At 38.7% G+C, this 17,935-nt stretch overlaps 3 protein-coding genes across 5 annotated transcripts in view; 1 reads left to right on the plus strand and 2 right to left on the minus strand.

Annotated features, from left to right (window-relative positions):
- The window catches only part of LOC109039138 (uncharacterized), a 29,078-nt gene extending 26,047 nt beyond the window's left edge, over positions 1-3,031 (plus strand). For both annotated transcript variants that reach the window (XM_072300760.1, XM_019054496.2), the window contains exon 4: positions 2,651-3,031. In XM_072300760.1, the coding sequence (XP_072156861.1) occupies positions 2,651-2,725 (75 nt within the window). In that variant the 3' untranslated portion in view covers positions 2,726-3,031. The remainder of the gene's footprint in view (positions 1-2,650) is intronic.
- Positions 3,032-4,731: 1,700 nt separating this feature from the next.
- LOC140224666 (gustatory receptor for sugar taste 43a-like) lies at positions 4,732-9,038 on the minus strand. The gene is made up of 4 exons (XM_072300762.1): positions 7,939-9,038; positions 6,203-6,271; positions 5,339-5,428; positions 4,732-4,903 (listed from the first exon to the last, which is right to left on the minus strand). Exons 1-4 carry the CDS (start codon positions 8,998-9,000, stop codon positions 4,838-4,840), a joined length of 1,287 nt encoding a protein of 428 aa, XP_072156863.1. The 5' UTR covers positions 9,001-9,038; the 3' UTR covers positions 4,732-4,837.
- A 3,561-nt stretch (positions 9,039-12,599) lies between these two features.
- LOC109039135 (uncharacterized) lies at positions 12,600-17,935 on the minus strand. Of its 2 annotated transcripts, XM_072301136.1 has the most exons (6): positions 16,703-17,935; positions 15,781-15,890; positions 15,050-15,345; positions 14,267-14,335; positions 13,453-13,542; positions 12,600-12,798 (listed from the first exon to the last, which is right to left on the minus strand). In XM_072301136.1, exons 1-6 carry the CDS (start codon positions 17,548-17,550, stop codon positions 12,736-12,738), a joined length of 1,476 nt encoding a protein of 491 aa, XP_072157237.1. In that variant the 5' UTR covers positions 17,551-17,935; the 3' UTR covers positions 12,600-12,735. The 2 variants fall into 2 exon arrangements, with proteins under 2 accessions (XP_072157237.1, XP_072157238.1); XM_072301137.1 differs by lacking the exon at positions 13,453-13,542.

A 17,935-nucleotide genomic window follows, 5' to 3' on the forward strand; every position in this document is an offset into this window, starting at 1 on the left:
CCCGTGAGTCCTTCGTATTAAGCCAAACTTTCTATGCAAGGATAAGGAGCAAATCGACGGCGTAAGTTCGCAATCACGTATCTCGTTTGCGGTGTCTGTAAATCTCCGTCTTTATGTTATTTTTTAAAGGAGAACAAACTGATACTATTCCTTGAAGTTTATGCAGAACTTTGTTTGCACAGAGATGAAAAATCACGGTAGTTTAAAGAATTGCCGTTGAGTAGTTTTCCGTTTAAAAAGTATAGTAGGTATGACAGGAAGTCTGCGACGTCACAAACCGAGTTGTGTGGTTGCTGACTTACAACGTCGAAATGAATCAGCAGGATTGCCATGTTTTCAGTTTTGGAAACCCCAAACAAAGTGGCTGCCCTGTCAATGTATTATTTGCTCTTTGCGTGGAGAGTTTGACTTGATACAGTGGCGGACTCTCAGGATGGAATGGGACATTCCCTCCATTACAGCATCAACTTTAAGAGTTTTTTTTTCAGTTTTGGAGTTTGGCTCGGAGGAAAACGGTGAAACCATCGTGTTTCTCGCGAAATTGTACATATGAATCAGTACACAAATCGCTAATTCCTCACATATGCAAGATCTCCATCACCTTCCGATGTTACCTATCCTCCTGTTGTGCGCGGGCATCACTTTAATTTTGCGTGCAGCATGATCATTAACAACTTTTATGACTTAACTACAGTAAAAGCTCGTTAAGACGAAAAATGAATTTTTTTTTACATCGACAATTATGGAAGTATCAAAGGACCGAAAAAATTTCGTCTTAAGCGGATTTGCGTTTTAACCGTATTTCGTCTTAACGAGCTTTTACTGTACTTTTTTTTAACCTCTAAATATTCGGAAGTAAATAGCCATGGGGCTGGGTAAGAGTCTAGAAATGAAAATGGCAAATTCATGATATTGAAAAAAGGCTGTAGTGTTGGTTGTGAAGAGGACTGGCATTACCGGGCATTCTTCAGCGTATAGGTACATATTGAGGCGGACATCTGCCATATTGGAAAAATAAAAAATGACCCCGAAAAATGATCTGGAGGTCATCGCAGACCTCAAGAAGTTTCGCAGCTTTAATGAGTGTACCTACAGCAGCTAGTGTTGCGTTCCGTAATTTATCCGGCCACGTATGGTACCAATGTAAGTAAAAGTTTGGTTCCCTTGGCATAATTGATGAGAGATTGTCATCGGACACCAAAAGAGTCTTTGTTCACAACATGAAACACAATTTAGGGTTTCCTAATCCGCCTATCCGCCAGAACGTACAATTTAACTGATGTCTAGGGTCACATTTGAAGACAATTATTTTCATGATCTCTTATAAGTCACAGCCAAAGTCAATAAAACCATCCAAATATATTAAAAATAGTCGGATAAACATTTGAAGACTCTTAGCCTTTAAGTAAACTGTCGATTATTTGATTTAGTTGATTAACTTTGAATTGTTTAATTTGTTGAAATTGATTTTCCTACATTATAGCCAATATCATATTTAGAGAATGTGTTTTTTAGATGTATTTATACGTTTCAACCTTTTTTTTAATGTTAGTGTGTATCTAGGTCAATTCATAATGATACATTGCAACGTACGGGAACTTTCGGGCCAGCGTAAGCTTAGTGCGTGTGTGCGGCATGCGGCATGTCGCTTGGGCAGTGCAGAGGACGCGCGCGCGCGTTGCGCTGCGGCGCGTCCATTTTGCCCCAAGTGTCTTTCCTTGCGCGCGCCTTTCTCGGGTGTTTTGCGGCTTTTGTGTTGCAGATACGACCAAACGGACGAAATTTTCGCCCTTTAGGGCCGTAACTCGGCGTTTTCCATTAGAAAACAGTGTTATTTTGTCTAAAAACCTCAAATTTTAACCTGTGTCACTTAAGTCGTTTGAGCACCGGGTAAAAATTGTTTTAAAATTTTTTCCTTGCACAGGGCTTCTAATCTATCCACACATCAACTTTTAAGACCAGGACCTCCTTCGATTTCGAAAATTTAAAAAATAAGAAACACCCTACCCTCACGGCAGGAGAGCGACGAATCATATTATACCAAAACGGTACAGTCAATTTTTCTATTATTTCTTGTTATTTTTGGCTTTCAATTCTTAATTTTTTCCCATGCAAATAAAATTATTCCAGTGAAAAGTTGTTCAGCCGCATGTTGCATGTATACATAATGATAAATATTAAAAACGTGAGCCAAAGATGCATAATTTTTTTACAATTTTTTCTTTACACGTGCTAATGCATTTCAGGAATCTCCTTCCCATCTTCAGAGTATTACCTAACCACCAACCACCAACTGTACTTTAGGTAATGCTCTGAAGATGGGAAGTAGATTCCTGAAATGCATTAGCACGTGGAAGAAATAAAATTGTAAAAAACCGATGCATCTTTGGCTCACGATTTTATCATTTAAAAGCGTCCCGGTCTCACAAAATCTACCATAGACGCAGATTAAATCATGTTCCTGTTAACAATAAATCACTCGTCTGAGCACGATTAGAGTTAGAATTCTATTTAAAATTGCAAATTTCAAATTTGACTGCTCATTGCTTTACCAAATTTGGTGACTTAATGCCCCGCACATTTTTTAACCCATTGAGATGTTTCTATGGCTGTGCCAATAGTTATCGGGCATGGTTTGATTTTATTTCAGGCTTTTGTGGCCGGCACAACATACCTCGTGATTCTCTTGCAATTTAATCCAGAAAAACAAAATATGGTGTCTTAAGGAAATTGCACTATTTGTTCGTTAAAATGTGGCTGACAGACAATTTTCTTCAGCAGCTCTTATACGTGCAGTTCAATAATGCACACTCAGACGTTGTGGCCAATCACAGATCCGTTCTCGGATTGCGCGCGCAATCAGGAGGCACACTTTCCAGCGGCCTGCCACAGAATGTCACAAATTACTAGTACGTGTAGGAGTAGTGTTCATTGTCCGATTTCAAAGCATTTTTGTTACTGTACATTTAAAATGTATATTAATGTTGTACATCATAGCAAGTATGCCTCATGACCAAAACTCCTCTCTGTTTTTAGAAATATACCTATTTAAATTATATTTGATGTATTTCTTCTTTTTCCAATCTCTCTTACCTCATGTACGCACATTATATCATCCAAAAAAAAGAGAGAGAAAATTATCTTTAAAAAAATAAAATGCCCAGGAAATATGTCCCTAACGTATGAACAATTTTACCAAGCATGCGGACGTCGTAAACAAATGGCCTTCAAAAAAAGGGAAATTAGACTCTCCCAAGATGTTTAAGATTTTTTTTTAAAAGAAAATTAACGATCTCTATTTAGTGCCAGGATGTTATCTCTATAAACCTTTCAAACATCACACTTCCTATTAAGGAATGTTTTCCTTACCAATTCCTTTTTTTCAGTAATGCTTTCTTCACAAATTTTCCACGAAGATAATGTTTTCCACGAGAAACTCATATTGGATATTTGGATACAAACTTTACAGTAATCGAGATATTTAAGCTACAATGTGATGCTGCCCAGAGAGTTTTAAAAATGGATTCTTTTAAAATCTAGAAACAATGATGATTTCCTCGAAAGTTAATTTAAACTATAAAGTCGGTAAGAAGTGCAGTGAGAATGCCCGGAGAGAGCTTCTTTTAGGAAGAAAACATAAAGAAATTAATACATAACACCTTTTAAGACAGTCTTTTTATTTTTCATTAATACAACAGAATAATTTCTAAAATTTGCAACGATCCCATAAGTGTCTAAATCATTGCTTACTCTAGACAGGGCCGGATTAAGGGGGTGGCCACGTGAGCCGCGGCCCATGGCGGCAAATCAAGGGGGTGGCAAATTTTGCACTTTTTTAAAAAGAAAATCAAATTTTGAAAAAAAATTACAAACGAGAAAAGGCGACAAAATCTCTCATTTCCTGAGAGTATAGTAATTTCTAATTTTGTCGTCTTTCAGTGATACAAGAGATAGCAACTTTCAGTAATCGAGTTAAGAGAGAAACCAAACACGCAATTTGGCCTGGAACGGCGCGACTTAGAGAGAAATGATGACGAGGACTTGGGATAGAAAGGAAAAGCCCTCGGCGCGGCGGTCGGAATGTAACACATATTAGCGCCTACAAGACTGCACGAATACTTCACGCATTGCATCAAACATAGTGCGGTCACTGCGGTCAGCGTGAAACGGATAGCGCCTACAAGAATGCATGAATACTTCACGCATTGCGCCAAAGACAGTGCGGTCAGCGTGAAACGCTTAGCGCCTACAAGACTGCTTGAATACTTCACGCATTGCGTCAAACACAGTGCGTTCAGCAGCGCAGCGGTCGGCGTGAAACGCATAGCGCCTACAAGATTGTCGGAATACTTCACGCATTGTGCCAAACACAGTGCAGTCTGCGCGGCGCGGCGGCGGAAGTTGAAATCATTATAAACCACATTTATGTTTGTTCTTTCTTAATTTTTTCGTTCATTTCTTATGAAGGCCTTATGAATTTCTTAGGAAGGCCTTGTCCACACAGAGATAGGTTTACGGAACTTAACTTTCGCGCAAAGTTCCGTGAACTTTTGCTAGTAGTGTTAACAGGGCTTTCCCAAAAAATATGCCCAACACGAGTAAACGAGTCTTATGCGCCCCTCCTCCGCTGGCACGTTTACTTGATGGTTTGATTGGTATTTCAAAACGAATGAGAAGGGGGCGGCAAAACACAGGCGGCCCATGGGCGGCAAGTAGGTAAATCCGGCCCTGATCCTAGAGATGCATGCTAAGAAGATCTCAGATTCCTTTTTTACAGGTAATAAAAAAGATAATCGATCAGACAGTCCGTCAATATTCTTCGACTGATTGAGGCCAGTTATGAAGTTGAATTATGTGAAAATTGAATTAGTATGACCAGGTATGTTAATCCTGCAGCAATAGCCTGGAAATATAAGTTCAATTATAATTAGCAGCGATAAGTTAACTCCATTAGTTAAACAATTCAGTTTTGCTCTTAAACTGATGTAAGTACATCATTTTGCATAGTTCCAGTATGCTCTTTTAAAGTTCAGTGGTATCAAAAATAAGTATCAATATATTGTTCATTTTATACATAATGTAACCAAACAACGGCAAAGGATGCTCGATGGACTTATTTTTTTAAGGAGGAACATTATTTTAATTAATTCAATTTTGAGCAGCGTGCACAATACATCATTTTGAGCAGACATTTTTCTTCCAAATGGACACCTATGCACTTTGTTTGATCATGTTATTCCTTGCTAATCGTTCCCTTTGCTAAAATTGTCCTCGAACTTTTAAAAAGGTAGAAAATCTGAATGGATCAGGTAAAAATTTACAGAAAAATTTGACTCACGGATGTGATTAAACGTGAGTTAACGGTGAAAAATCCGAAAACTGAGAATTCCATGTTACAGTTTTTGATGTCATCTGAAAGTAGCTTCAGCTGTAAAAAAGGAGGAAAAAATAAAATATATGCACACCATTTTCTTATTCCCTGGGAAACATTCTTCGGCATCAACGAATTACTTCGAATTCTCAGCAGTTTAATCGAATTTTCGCAGCCGCCAGAACCGAGGATTTCGATTCCAGCCAGTCAATTCTTGAATCTTTATCGAATGAATTTTATCGATAAAGCCCTTTCTTGGCAATGCTATTTATCGGTCAAGATGATTCGATATCGATTAAAAAATCGAGCCGAAGAACCTTTTGGGGGTTGGAATGGAGCATTGCCAAAGAAAACTTTTACTGTGTAATTTAATCATCCTGACAAATAGAAAAATGAAATCTGCATTGGCGTATATTTTTATTTAATAATACTGAATTTGAAAAAACCCTCAATAAAAAAGCAAATGTTAAAAGGATATCTGACTTTTTCAATTCATTGTTCCACTACGACTGGTTAGTTTCCAAAACGATTCCTAGCAGTGCCTATGCATTCATGCGCTGATTTGATCAAAGTGGTGTAATCGACTTACTATAATATAGGCAAACTCATTTTGCAATGGAATAAAAACAAGAACTTGGCCTCAAAGCCGAAAAAGGAATATAAATGAAATGGAGACGTCTGCCTTATTTCCGTCTTTTCTCTTCACGGCTAATGTCAAGTGGAGCATTTTAGAAGTAAGAGAACTTGCACATCTGCATCTGCAGTTATCAACATCCTGCACGTCATCAGGCTTGCTCTCTGCATAATGTACAATATACATGCAATTCTTACCTCCTCAACGCAATCAGGATCTTTCATTTTACTACAAATTTTTGCGATGAGTGTTCTTCCGTGAATTGCCTGGAACGTAGAAGAATATGAAATACCTTGAAGAAAAAATGCTCTTACATTTTGGCTGGATATAGGTGCGTTATACTATATATTTTACATACATTTTCTGTGTAACATTCAAGCATGAGAACCAGTAAAACATTCGTGAATATCATTAAATGCAGGACATTATCTCGGATTTTCTGCTCTGTAGCTCTTAGAAGAATTTTAGTCGTTCATGATGTCGTTCGTAGTTTCATGATGACTCAAAAAGGTACTTTGTAGGTATGCAACCTCACACGTATTTTACCTGTGTGCGTTTTACAAATTTCCAGTGGCGACACGTGAATGATCGGTTATCGGCATTTCCCCATTTGAGGCTATATGGCAAAGAATCGATTATGAAGGTGTTCGTTGCTAACACCCTCTTTATCGATCATTTTCCATAGGTTCAAATGGCAGATCAATCGATATATCACAAAGCACGCCGCTTCTGCATGCATCGTTACATTAAGACAGTCAATGGGGTACCTACGCAACAAGTTGGATTCCTTTGAGAATCCAGGTACTTTCTACATGCTGCATTGCCGAATCTGAAAAAAGTTGAGCGTAGGAAAAACATCCTGGGGAAAAATTATATGACTGAATCAATGGTTGATTTGTGACTCTCATCGACATCTCATCATGAGTATCATCCGTTTGAGATTTGCCTTCAATTGCGCTAGATGGGCAAAAAAACCTACGGGAGAGCACGAATAGTTGCCTCCTTGAAAAATACACAATCGAGGTGCTCATTGTTCTCGCTGAAAAGTTTCCATTGGGGGAAGGAGGTGTGCCAAATCTTAAATTTCCTGAAAATCATGGAGGATGACCCTTTTGGAGAGAAAATGGCTAATATCAAAAAATTGCTTCCTCCGATAGTTGCAAGTTTCCGCTCCTTTCTTTTTTTAAAAGAAAACAAACTTGCAGTTGCTCTTGAAATTTTTTTCCAATCATTCAAAAACTCATTTAGGGTTCATATTGGTCTCTACCTCCGATAGTTCTACGCTCATTTCCGTGTTTTCGCCTTTTATTTGTTAAATGCAGTTGGTAATGGGATCTCTTGCATTTTCTCATTCATAAAGCATTTTAAAAAAGGGGAGGGAGAAGGTAAAAAGATACGTAGGTCTATTTTCTTTTAGAAAAATAAAACATGCTTGGATATTTTGAAACGTCATAAATGGATACGCATTTTTTCCGACTTCAGCCTTTAATAAGTTTCATGGCTGCGATTAGTATAAAAATTCGTCGTCACCCGGACGAAGGAACGTAACTACATTCCAAAGTTGCCAAATTGACTAGAAATTAATTTATTATACAAAAGTATACCCGTGCAATCCAACATTTTCCCGATTTTTGAATGAAATCTGCGGAGGAATCAATCAAATTTTCAGTTAGAAAATCCATGAATTCTCCCAGTAAGTATGCAATTTGCGAGGGAAACTAGGCAACACTGAAATGGAGTTACGTCCTTTCATAAGGGAAACGACGAATTGGACTGCATTTTGAAATTTGGAACTATAAATTCTAGCCCGGTTTAAAAACAACGTATGTGCCATTAGTTTCCCTATGCACATGAGTGTTTTTTCAGATGAGCCAGAATTTATAGCTCCAAATTGCAAAATGCAGTCCAATTGTTTCTGGAAATTGAAACCGACCTCATTGGTTGTTGCTTGAGAGGCGATCGTCGGGACGCAGAATCGCAAGGAAAACTGGAGGAGCCAGAGGACAATTTTCGGCTTGAGGCGGGCGTGCTTCCCCAGGATGAAACCGTAATAAAGCTCCAGCACGGTGAGAGAGAAACACGTCGAAATAGAGAAGAAAAACTGAACCCGGTACAGCTTGTAGCTCGCCATCAGAGCCTCTCGCGTGCTCAGATGGCAAAAACGCAGATTTTCAATTTCCTCCGTTTCGATTTGACGACTCTGAGCAAGAGAACAGGTGCTGGAGTCTTCAAAGGCTTCGAACCCGTCACACGAATCCGTCACAATAGTGCAATCACACGGAAGCTTACTCATCGGAGTAATTTTTCTCGCTTTTCTAGCAGCTGAACTATAGCACTTCGGACTGTTTAGGTCCAATCGCATGATTTCCGACTCATCGGTATTCACGTTATACCAAATCCTCTTCAAAACCTTGTTGATCTTCCCGAAACGCTGGTGGAGGTTGAACGCCAGCGATATGTATTGCAACTCGGTGCACGCCGCTGAAATGTTCTGCAAGTACAGAAACGCGTAGAACAGTATTGTATCCCACGGTGATCCCTTTCTGAAGAACTGGATCAGCTTCGAGATGTTGATCGGTGTTATGACGAAAGTATAGATTAGGAAAACCACCGTGGCCCCAAGTCCTGCCCATTTATTGTTTCGCATTGAGTATACGCTCTCGAAGTATTCGTCGACCGTGCGTACTTTAGAGCAGATTTTCCGGAGGTGGGACTTGAGAAGGAATACGGCGGAGCATTTGGATCCTATGTTTGACAGACTCATGAGAACGACGAAGCTCAAGTTGACCATGTCTGTGGATGATTTTTGGACATCTTGGACGCAGAGCTTGATCGTTGGTCCCGAGTAGTAGAGTTGTGTGAGTCCTCCAATGAGCATAAAAACTGAGCACGTGAGGCCAGGAAACGTGAGTGACCAGCTGCTGGTTTCCAGTGGAAAAGCTCCAAAAATTTGAGACGCCATTGTTATCGACGCCGGAATCAAATGGAATTGCATCGTTATGCCGATAGAAGAAAAACTAGTGGCAAAATATGTTGATTTATATCTGTAGGGAGAAACGTTCATGGGTTCCCTGGTAAAAATTGGCGATAGTAGCTGTGTTCCAAAATACCATAGGAGTTCTCATAGCCGACTGGGGAAGGCGATAGAAAATCATATAGCTGGCTGTAGAAAGTGGAAAATCGTACGGCCGGGCTACACGAAGCGATAAAAAATTAAACAGCCGGGCTGTAGTTCCTGTCGCCGGCCTTTACACTTTATTGCCTGGCTGTTGCTTTTTCGCCATCGGCTAGAAAAGACTATAAGAAATTGTGTAGAAATTCGTGTGCTTTGTAAATCCGCAAGTTTGTACGGAATCACCATAATACTTACAAAACGCACATTATATTTTCTTTTACTACATATTTGTTTTCATCAATTAAAATGAGAATAATCCATACAGAGTGTGCAAACATTTCAAAGTCATGAGTTGAACAACGCTGACTCCACGAGATCAAATATTAGAGCCTAACACAAAGCGGAGCGGCGGCGCACTGGCGCCTACAAACCTAACGGGGATACTTCACGCACTGCGCAATGCGTGAAGTATCCCTGTTAGGTTTGTAGGCGCCACTGCGTGTTCCGCGCTGGCTGCCCGCCCGCCGCGCCGCAGCGTACCACGGCGCTTGAAGCAACTATTTCACACCAGAGGTATTGCACAGTATCGGACGAAATTGAAGGCGCTCCAACATATTAGGAATGGCAGGCATCCTTCAAAAATACGGAGCTTCCCTCGCAAAATAAATCAAGATACTACGGCCCAAAAAGAGAGCGGTAGTCCAAGAACTCACTAAGTCCTAGCATCCGTAATTAGTAACGGATAGCATACACTTTATCGTCAGGCTGTTGCTTAATCGCCATCGGCTATAAGGCTATAAGGAATTGTGTTGCCGGCTATAGAAGCTATTGTAAATCTTACAATCGGCTGTAGGTCTATGGTATTTTGGAACACAGATTCTACTGCCAATTTTTACCAGGGTTGGAATTCTCCGGGGTATTGGGGACTGAGTGTGCTACCAAACCGCGATTATGCTCCATTCGGTAACTGTAAACTTTTTAGAGGAATGAAAAGCTTTATTAGAAATATGTAGCTGTGGATGGGTGTTTTGCACTTAAGAGAGACAGCTAATTGAGTAGACGTTTCAGTAATTAAGTCGGAGGAAAATCACATTTAAAAAATGTCTAAAATCCACTCTTTGACGCACAATTGTATGGCCCGTGACGTGTAATTTCTGAAATTACCGTGTGCGCTAGTACTCGTTTTTAGACTTCAGAGATGAGGCTTGACCAATGAGAGATTTGAGAAAGAAAACTTAGCCGGAGTAAAAGAATAATTTCGCCAATTACTATTAATCGGTGGTTCTCACATATCGACGGTGAAACTACCAAACCACGTATCTCGGTTTGCGACGTCGCAGACTTCCTGTCATACTTTATTTTTTAAATGAAAAACTACTTAACGTCCAGTCTTGAAAATTTCTGTGATTTTTTCTCTTCCTGCGGAGAAAATTCTGTGAAGATTTCAAGGAATGATAATGATTTGGTCTACTTCAAAAAAATAAAATGTGAGCGTAGATTTTTAAACACCGCAAACGAGATACGTGGTTTGGTAGTTTCACCGTCGATATATTCTCAATCGTGCGTTCAAGCTGAATAAATCTCTCTTTTCATTTAGAAGAACATTTAAATGATTGCTTTGAAACTGTGTGAATCTTATGTAAGAGAGATTCGGGACTCCTTGTTTATCCAGGTAGTAGGTTTTGATATATCCCTCTTCTCTGCGCCCATGGAGAAAGAAAATTATGCATTAAAAAGTGGATCTTAGACATTTCTGTTTTGTCCAGCGTGATTTTTATGAGACTTAACCCGCGGAGAGGCTACTCAATTAGACGTATTTCTATCAAACGAAACTATGTGCATTATGACGTGAGCCCCGTTATGCGTGTATTCTTATGGGTCTCAGGGCTCATGTCTTAATGCACATAGTTCCGTTTGATAGAAATACGTCCAATTGGCTTGTGACTCTTGTGTGCAACGGACCTAATAAGCTGATTTGAGGAAAATGATACACACTTCTTGGGGCTTAATAAATCACAGCTTGGATTAAAATACGCACAAAATTATTCACTATTGTTGATTGTCTGAGGATAGTAAAACTAAATTTTAAAACTCCGATGACTCCCATGGTATGAGGAAGTTTTGAATAATAATCGGGGCTTGTGGGAAAGTGGCGATCCATATATTATGCTGACGGAGGTGAAATATTGGATGCGCCATCCGTGAGAGTGGTGGGGAAGTAAGATAGTCGCATGCATTGATGACCCATTAATTAAAGGTAAAATGCATCGCGGTTGAATGGTTTGTTTTCTCTAAAAACATTTCCGGTGGCGACGTTAGCTTGAGCTGCAAGCTCAATGAAAACATCAGATGGATGTATTTCTGTCGAACGGAACTATGTGCGTTAAGACGTGAGCCCTGTTATGTATACATTCTCATGGGTCTTAGGGCTCATGCCTTAATACATATAGTTCTGTTTGGCAGAAATACGTCCAGATAAGGGTCTCCGTTACAGGAAGAAGGCGCGCTCAAAAATGTTGTGTAATTTGATGCTTGAATAATGACCTACGTTTGTCTAGGAGAAAAGTGACTTAATTTAACCGGAAATATTTTTGAAGTAACATTGCTCTGTTTTTTACCGATGGTAATCGCATAATGATTAACAGACTAAAGGAGACAGGCAGATTTATCATTCGAATTTAATTTTTAGCGCCTTCATATCCAACCAATGCAATTTATCATTCACATTCGATCTGTAACTTCACCTTATTTTACTTTAATCAGCGACGACCAAGTCGGAGAAGCGATTCGTACCCATGAGATGTTTCTGTTGTAAGAATATTGTATAATTATTTATTGTGTTAAGAATGGATGGTGATCTGTTGTTTTGAATCCTCGCAGTAAGCAGTCCGCCAACGACGAACGGCGTAGCGCCGCGGCCGCTTCAGGTGAAGCGGTGATTGCCTACGAAGTTAAAGCGCCTTCACTCCCGTGCGTATACAACACGGACATCCACTGAGCCCGAATAGTTGCATCCAGGCGTTACAAAAAAAATCCGTTTATTGTTGGTTCCATACGACACCAACTGGGGGATTTTTGCTTGTTTCTTTCACACCATAACTTGATTCCAGCGTTGTCTATTGTACCGATGAATTTAACCGCTGATAATTTATGTCGCGATATCGTTAATTTTCCGAAAAACGCTTTGATCGATAAATATATCTCAACATTGCGGAAAACTGCGATAGTCGAAAAACTTCTCATTGAAGGAGTACTCGGTGTACGTTTTGTTGCGCTGATCTTTTTGAACTTTTCAATTATTATCACAAAAACCGGGTTTTAAATAATTCAACAATGCACGTTAAGTTGAAACTGAACATCAATATACTCTTGGACTCTGTGGTAGATAGAAAACTGCTGTAGCTAGAAATACTGTAGAGCATAGAAAAGGCAAAAGCATTTTAATATGAGCCAATGTTTTTCATTTTTGCAAAAGTTCACTGCTGGGAAAATTTAAAAAAAATTTGTTCAGTAGGTATGACGATGCAATTAAGGGCATATCCCTTCCAGGTTGACACAGGACAGGTCTGCGCCAGCATTATCTGAGGGTCGCACAAGAATTCATGGCTACGTTTGTTACTCTTTGTCTGAATGAAATTGTACTAGGATCACGAGGTAGGTCGTTCCCGCTGCAATCGCCTGGAATAAAGGAATGTATGATAAATAATATTTTCTCCTCAAATTTCTCATATGTATTCTTATTAATAATGATGAAAATCGATGAGAAAAGCACAAAGACATGTATTTCGAATGTGGTATACTTCAAAAGGTCCGGCTTCTGATTATTTTCTTTTGAAAGTGGGGAAAGAGGAAATCAACTCAATCGCTCCGAATTCTCATAGAATAGTCGCCTCGTGAACCAGGAAAGCAATCATGAAAATGCTCAAGAAATGCCATTAATTAACGAAATATGAGATACAGATTTACCGATCGAAGGTGTTCTCTGATTTCATTGTCGAAATGCGACCAAGTAATAATTTAATTTCTGACTTCTGGTCGAGTCTCTTTCTACTCATTAATTTCTAAAAATATTTCAAGGCTAAATTACTTGGTGTATCACACAAATATATTAATATGAGTGTTTCTTAAGTTCAGCGTCAACGTTAAAAGTTGTGAAAGAAGCTACTGTGGGAATACGCTCAGTTTTTTTTCTTTTTTTCTTTTTTTAATGTGTAGGAATGGAACAATTTTATTATTATGTACCATTTAAGAAACACATCTGAAATTTACTTTTAATCGAATCAGATCAGGTCATCAATTTTTCTACATGCAAAAGAGTTTGAGAAATCTTACCGATGTGATTAGATGGGTATTCAGAGTAAAAAATCCGCAAGCCGTGAACTCTATATTACGGCTACTGATTTGGTTAGCGAATAATTTAAGCTTGCAAAAATAAGAAAATGGATTTATTAAAAAAAAAACATCATCCTTATATCATTTCTTATAAAAATCTTGGTTATCAGCGTAATGCATTTCTTGAAATTATGGAATTTAAGTAATTTCAATCGAGTAAACTCATCACGTTCACAGGCAGGACTATGAAAAGGGCAAAGTACTATTATCATGATAAACATGCAGCTTGGATTCAGTAAGATATTAAACAATTGAGATTGAGATGATATAATGTTCCCTCCGTCCTTTGTAAAAATAATTTAAATTTAAAGCAAAATAAGCGATCTGGAAATAACATTGATCTGAGATTTTGAAAATCATCCAATATGACCTTCAATTTTGCTGGATACGCAACAAACTTACAGTGGATCACGAATAGTTATTTACTTTGAAAATTATACATTAATCTACTTCCAGGCTTGCGCGTGATAGGTGGTACACGTAGCTCTCTTTATAAGTATCGTCCACTTGAGATTTGCCTTCAATTTCGCTGTATAGGCAACAAACCTACAGTAGGGCATAAATACTTATCTCAATGAAAAATACGCAATCAAAATGGATGATTTGAAACACATACATAAATTACTTCGTTCATTTGAAGTTTGCCTTAAATTTTACCCTGACAGCACACCTAGGTACACGGATGTAGTATTAATTGTACTGGGAATACTGCAATTTTTATTCTATTTTTTTGAAATTTTTAATTGCTACTCACCTCCTCTTTTGTGTCGGGATCCAAAAACCTGTTGTTTATCGTCGAAACTACGATTCTAGTTTTGGTCGCCTGAAACAATGAGCATTTTTAGTAAGTTACGTGGTATCTATTCCTCATACATAAGATTCTTTTTTTCCAAGCATGTGATCATGCATCCACAGGGAAAAAGATTCGAGGGTCTATAACTCAAAATAGATTAATCGGTGCAAATGCTGAAAAGAGAGTTTCATGAAACTTTTGGCACAAAAACGCTCCATGCCATGCCAAACTGAAAAAGTTTTACGAGGATGTAAACTTTGCACTTCAGAAAACAGAGCTTTAAGAAAAACCTGGTAAAAATTGTTTGCTGGAATGGTGACATTTCTATGGCCAAATTGCAAAACCACGTATTTCCGTTCGCAGACTTCCTGTCATCTTTTTTTTTGGGGGGGGGTGGGGGGGGGAGAAACTCCTCCAATTTAATTTCTTGAAAACTTTCTTGCTTTATCACCTCTTTTAGCAGAATATTCTGTATAAATTTCAAGCTATGAAGTTTACTTGTCTCTCTTTGAAAAAATAGTATAGGAACGGATATTTTGAATCGCCGCATTGGAGAAACGCGGTTTCACACTTTTGCCATAGACTGATTGCCCCTGGAACAGATAATAAACACGATAATAACGATAATAAACGAGCCTTCACTCACTGACCTCAGTGTCTGAAGGTGATGACCTCAGTGCCTCCAGGCATCTGTTCCAAAGGCAAGTGTGCTACTGGCTTAACAATGCACTGAGGGATACTTACACGATCCACCGTTAGGTAGGCAGAAATGATGAGCGTCAAAAATCGCATGACGTAGTAAGTGCTCCACAGAATAGTTCTTAGGTACTCTGCTTCCTCCTTTGAACTGTGGCTGCTCGCCGTTCCAATCACATATCCGAACATCGTGAAATAAATGTTGAATAAGACTTTCAGGAAGCAGGCGGCAAGAGTTATCAACAAGTGAAACTGGTACATCGAATTTAAAAATTCTAGGAGCTCACAGAGCTGACGATGACACTCTCGATATATCTCGATTGTATCGCACAATCTATATTGATCTGAAAAGAAAAATTACGATGAAAGATGAATTTTTACAATGAGCACGTACAAGTACAACATAAAGCCTTTTTGCAATGAGCAAAGTTCTGGTAAGGTTTAAAATGTTTTTAAGGGTGTCATACGTGCTTAAAGTATTGCACTACTCTAAAAATTAAAATGTGTAGTTAGGATAGTGAAAAGATGGAGGAGACTTAATCAAAAGAAAACACATGGATACAGCAGTAAAATTGCAAAATGCTCTTGCTGATGTACTTTTATTTTAAATTGCCTATCTTCCGCGTTTTAGTATGCATGATTAAAAAATAAAGTCTGAAAGATTTTTTTTCTTTGTTTAGAATATTTTCATTTTGAATACGTAATATTACAATTGGCTGAGGCACCAGCTGAAGGAAGCGCATCATTTTCTACTCATGATTAAACACATTGATACCTACCTAGGAAGCAGTCGCTCGGCGAGTCAGGAAGAAACTTTTTCAAATTGTCTACTTTCCGAATATCTTTCGAGAGAAACGGATGACGTAAATATGCCCCTGCTTTTGCTGGTCTGAGGAAAAAAGGTAATAATGATACATAAAAATGAAATAAGATTTGATTGTGAGTATTGTTGAGGTAGAATGAACAAACGAGTAAAATTCTAAGCGAGGAGTGTAGGCGGCAGCCTGCATTTTCACGAGTAGATAACTATTGCGGCACGCTGGATGGTTTCTTGCCTTCATAAAAAATGAAGGCGCAGTGGAAAGAGGAAAAATATCCAGAACTTGAACAATGGACATGAAATTTTTCATACAAGTCGATTTAAGTGAGATTTCGATCGATTTAAGTCGATTTCGTGAGAAAATGTATCGAAAGTGCCTCCCGATTAGGTCTTTTTCAATGGGTGGCTAAAAGCGGACGTATCTCCATTGCAGTGTTCCAACATTTCCGCTCCTATTTTACTTTCCGACGAAAAATAAGTCAACTTGATACTTTGAAATTGATGCAGAATATTCTGCAGACAGATTAGAACAATTAAGAATAAGTTTTCAAGAAATTGCATTGACTGGTTTTCAAAAGAAAAAATAAATTGTAGCAGAAAGTCTGCGACGTCTCAAAGAAAGATGCGTCATGGTTTCGCACATTGATAATCGATTCCCTTTATCTTTCAAGCCAGTAGCGAGGCGTGATTATCGATTATCGATATTTCTTCATTTAAAGCCGTGGCAAAGAATCGATTTTTTGGGTGTTGGTTGCGAACACCCTGTTTATCGATACTTTTACTTAGTTTTAAATGGCAGATGAATCGATAGATCACAAAGCACGCCACGCCACTGTTACAAGGAGCTAAATATGAGAAAAACGAGTACATTGGTAACTTACTTCTTGTTCGGTTGCGCAAGGAAAAGATGGTTGTTCCTCATCTCTATCCTGTTCGGAGGGATGAAGATCTCCAAATTGAGGCTTATGAACTCGAAGCGAACTCGAAGTGCATAGGCGAAGAAAATGAATTGCAAATCGCTACAGAAGGATGCCAAATTATACAGCACCAAAATTAAGCACCAAGTGATTCCGAGCTCATTGTTGATCTCGGCAACATTGAGCATGTACTGGAAGTTTACCGGGAGCCCGAAAATGATGAAATAGAAAACAAGTCCAACGGCTGTGTTGAGATGCTTCGTGTGGTTGATGTAGTACCGAAAATCCGTCATGAAACACAGAGACACATCAACGCGGTACAGTTTTAGAAGGAACCGAGTTAGGTTCGAATTAATCGTGTACAAGCTGATGAATCTGGACCCGAGACTCATCAAGGTGACCAATAACGGATTAATTATTTTCATAGAGATAGACTGTTTGGTTTCGTTATCGAAATTCCCCTTGATAGTTTTATTCTGTAGTATAGGGTCTAGTTTATACTTAAAAAGTCCGTCAGTGTACTTTTGGGGCAGGTTGGTGTGGAGCACATAAAACGGGGCAGACAACCCGTGGGCTAGGGTTAAAATTAACCAACAATAACTGTACATGTAATCGCACACCGAGTTTTTATATTGGCTCGATCTGGGACTGCTACTGGCGTCCGTTACTTTAACGTCGATTTTTTTCAGTTTCCTCTTCCGGACGAACTTAAAAGGCATGACACCGAAAAGTTTTGACAGGTAAAAGACTGGTAAAAAAGATAGATGTATGTTTGGAGTCGAAGCTATTCGCGAAGTACCGCTTGAAATCATACTTAAGGTATGGAAGATCTACTGTTCCGTGGAAGATCCGAACTATTTAAACGTGATTTACGACTTGTGTGCGTTGCTAACATTCTTCGCGGAATGAATTTTAAAGAACTTGTTATCCATTTTGCGATGAAATAAATTTTTATTTTTAAAAAAAATTAGCTGCACATTGTAGGAAAGCTGTATCGCTTATAACAAACAAAATCAAGGGAAATTAACTGAAATCAAAAACGATACCGTTCAACATTAAAAGTACAGCTCTCAATAGTACGAACATATCAACGAATAGACTAATAGGTCCAATCTGAGGATAAGTCACTCTGTTTGTTTTAACTCAAAGGAGGTAAAGTAGTGTGTGTATACTTGTTTCTCTAGACTTCGGGTGGGA

This window comes from Bemisia tabaci, chromosome 5 (assembly GCF_918797505.1).
Source record: "Bemisia tabaci chromosome 5, PGI_BMITA_v3".
Taxonomy (NCBI): Eukaryota; Metazoa; Arthropoda; class Insecta; order Hemiptera; family Aleyrodidae; genus Bemisia; species Bemisia tabaci.

Bases quoted from the DNA above. Each gene is read 5' to 3' on its own strand.
- LOC140224666 (XM_072300762.1), bottom strand. From the start codon at position 9,000: ATGCAATTCCATTTGATTCCGGCGTCGATAACAATGGCGTCTCAAATT. The intron at 5,429-6,202 runs GTAAGAATTGCA...CCTTTTTTACAG, and splicing joins ATCCTGATTGCGTTGAGGAG to CTGAAGCTACTTTCAGATGA. The intron at 4,904-5,338 runs GTGAGTCAAATT...TTATATTTCCAG, and splicing joins ACTCACGTTTAATCACATCC to GCTATTGCTGCAGGATTAAC.
- LOC109039135 (XM_072301136.1), bottom strand. From the start codon at position 17,550: ATGATTTCAAGCGGTACTTCGCGAATAGCTTCGACTCCAAACATACAT. The intron at 13,543-14,266 runs GTGAGTAGCAAT...TATTTTTGCAAG, and splicing joins ATCCCGACACAAAAGAGGAG to CTTAAATTATTCGCTAACCA. The intron at 12,799-13,452 runs GTAAGATTTCTC...CCTTTATTCCAG, and splicing joins ATACCCATCTAATCACATCG to GCGATTGCAGCGGGAACGAC.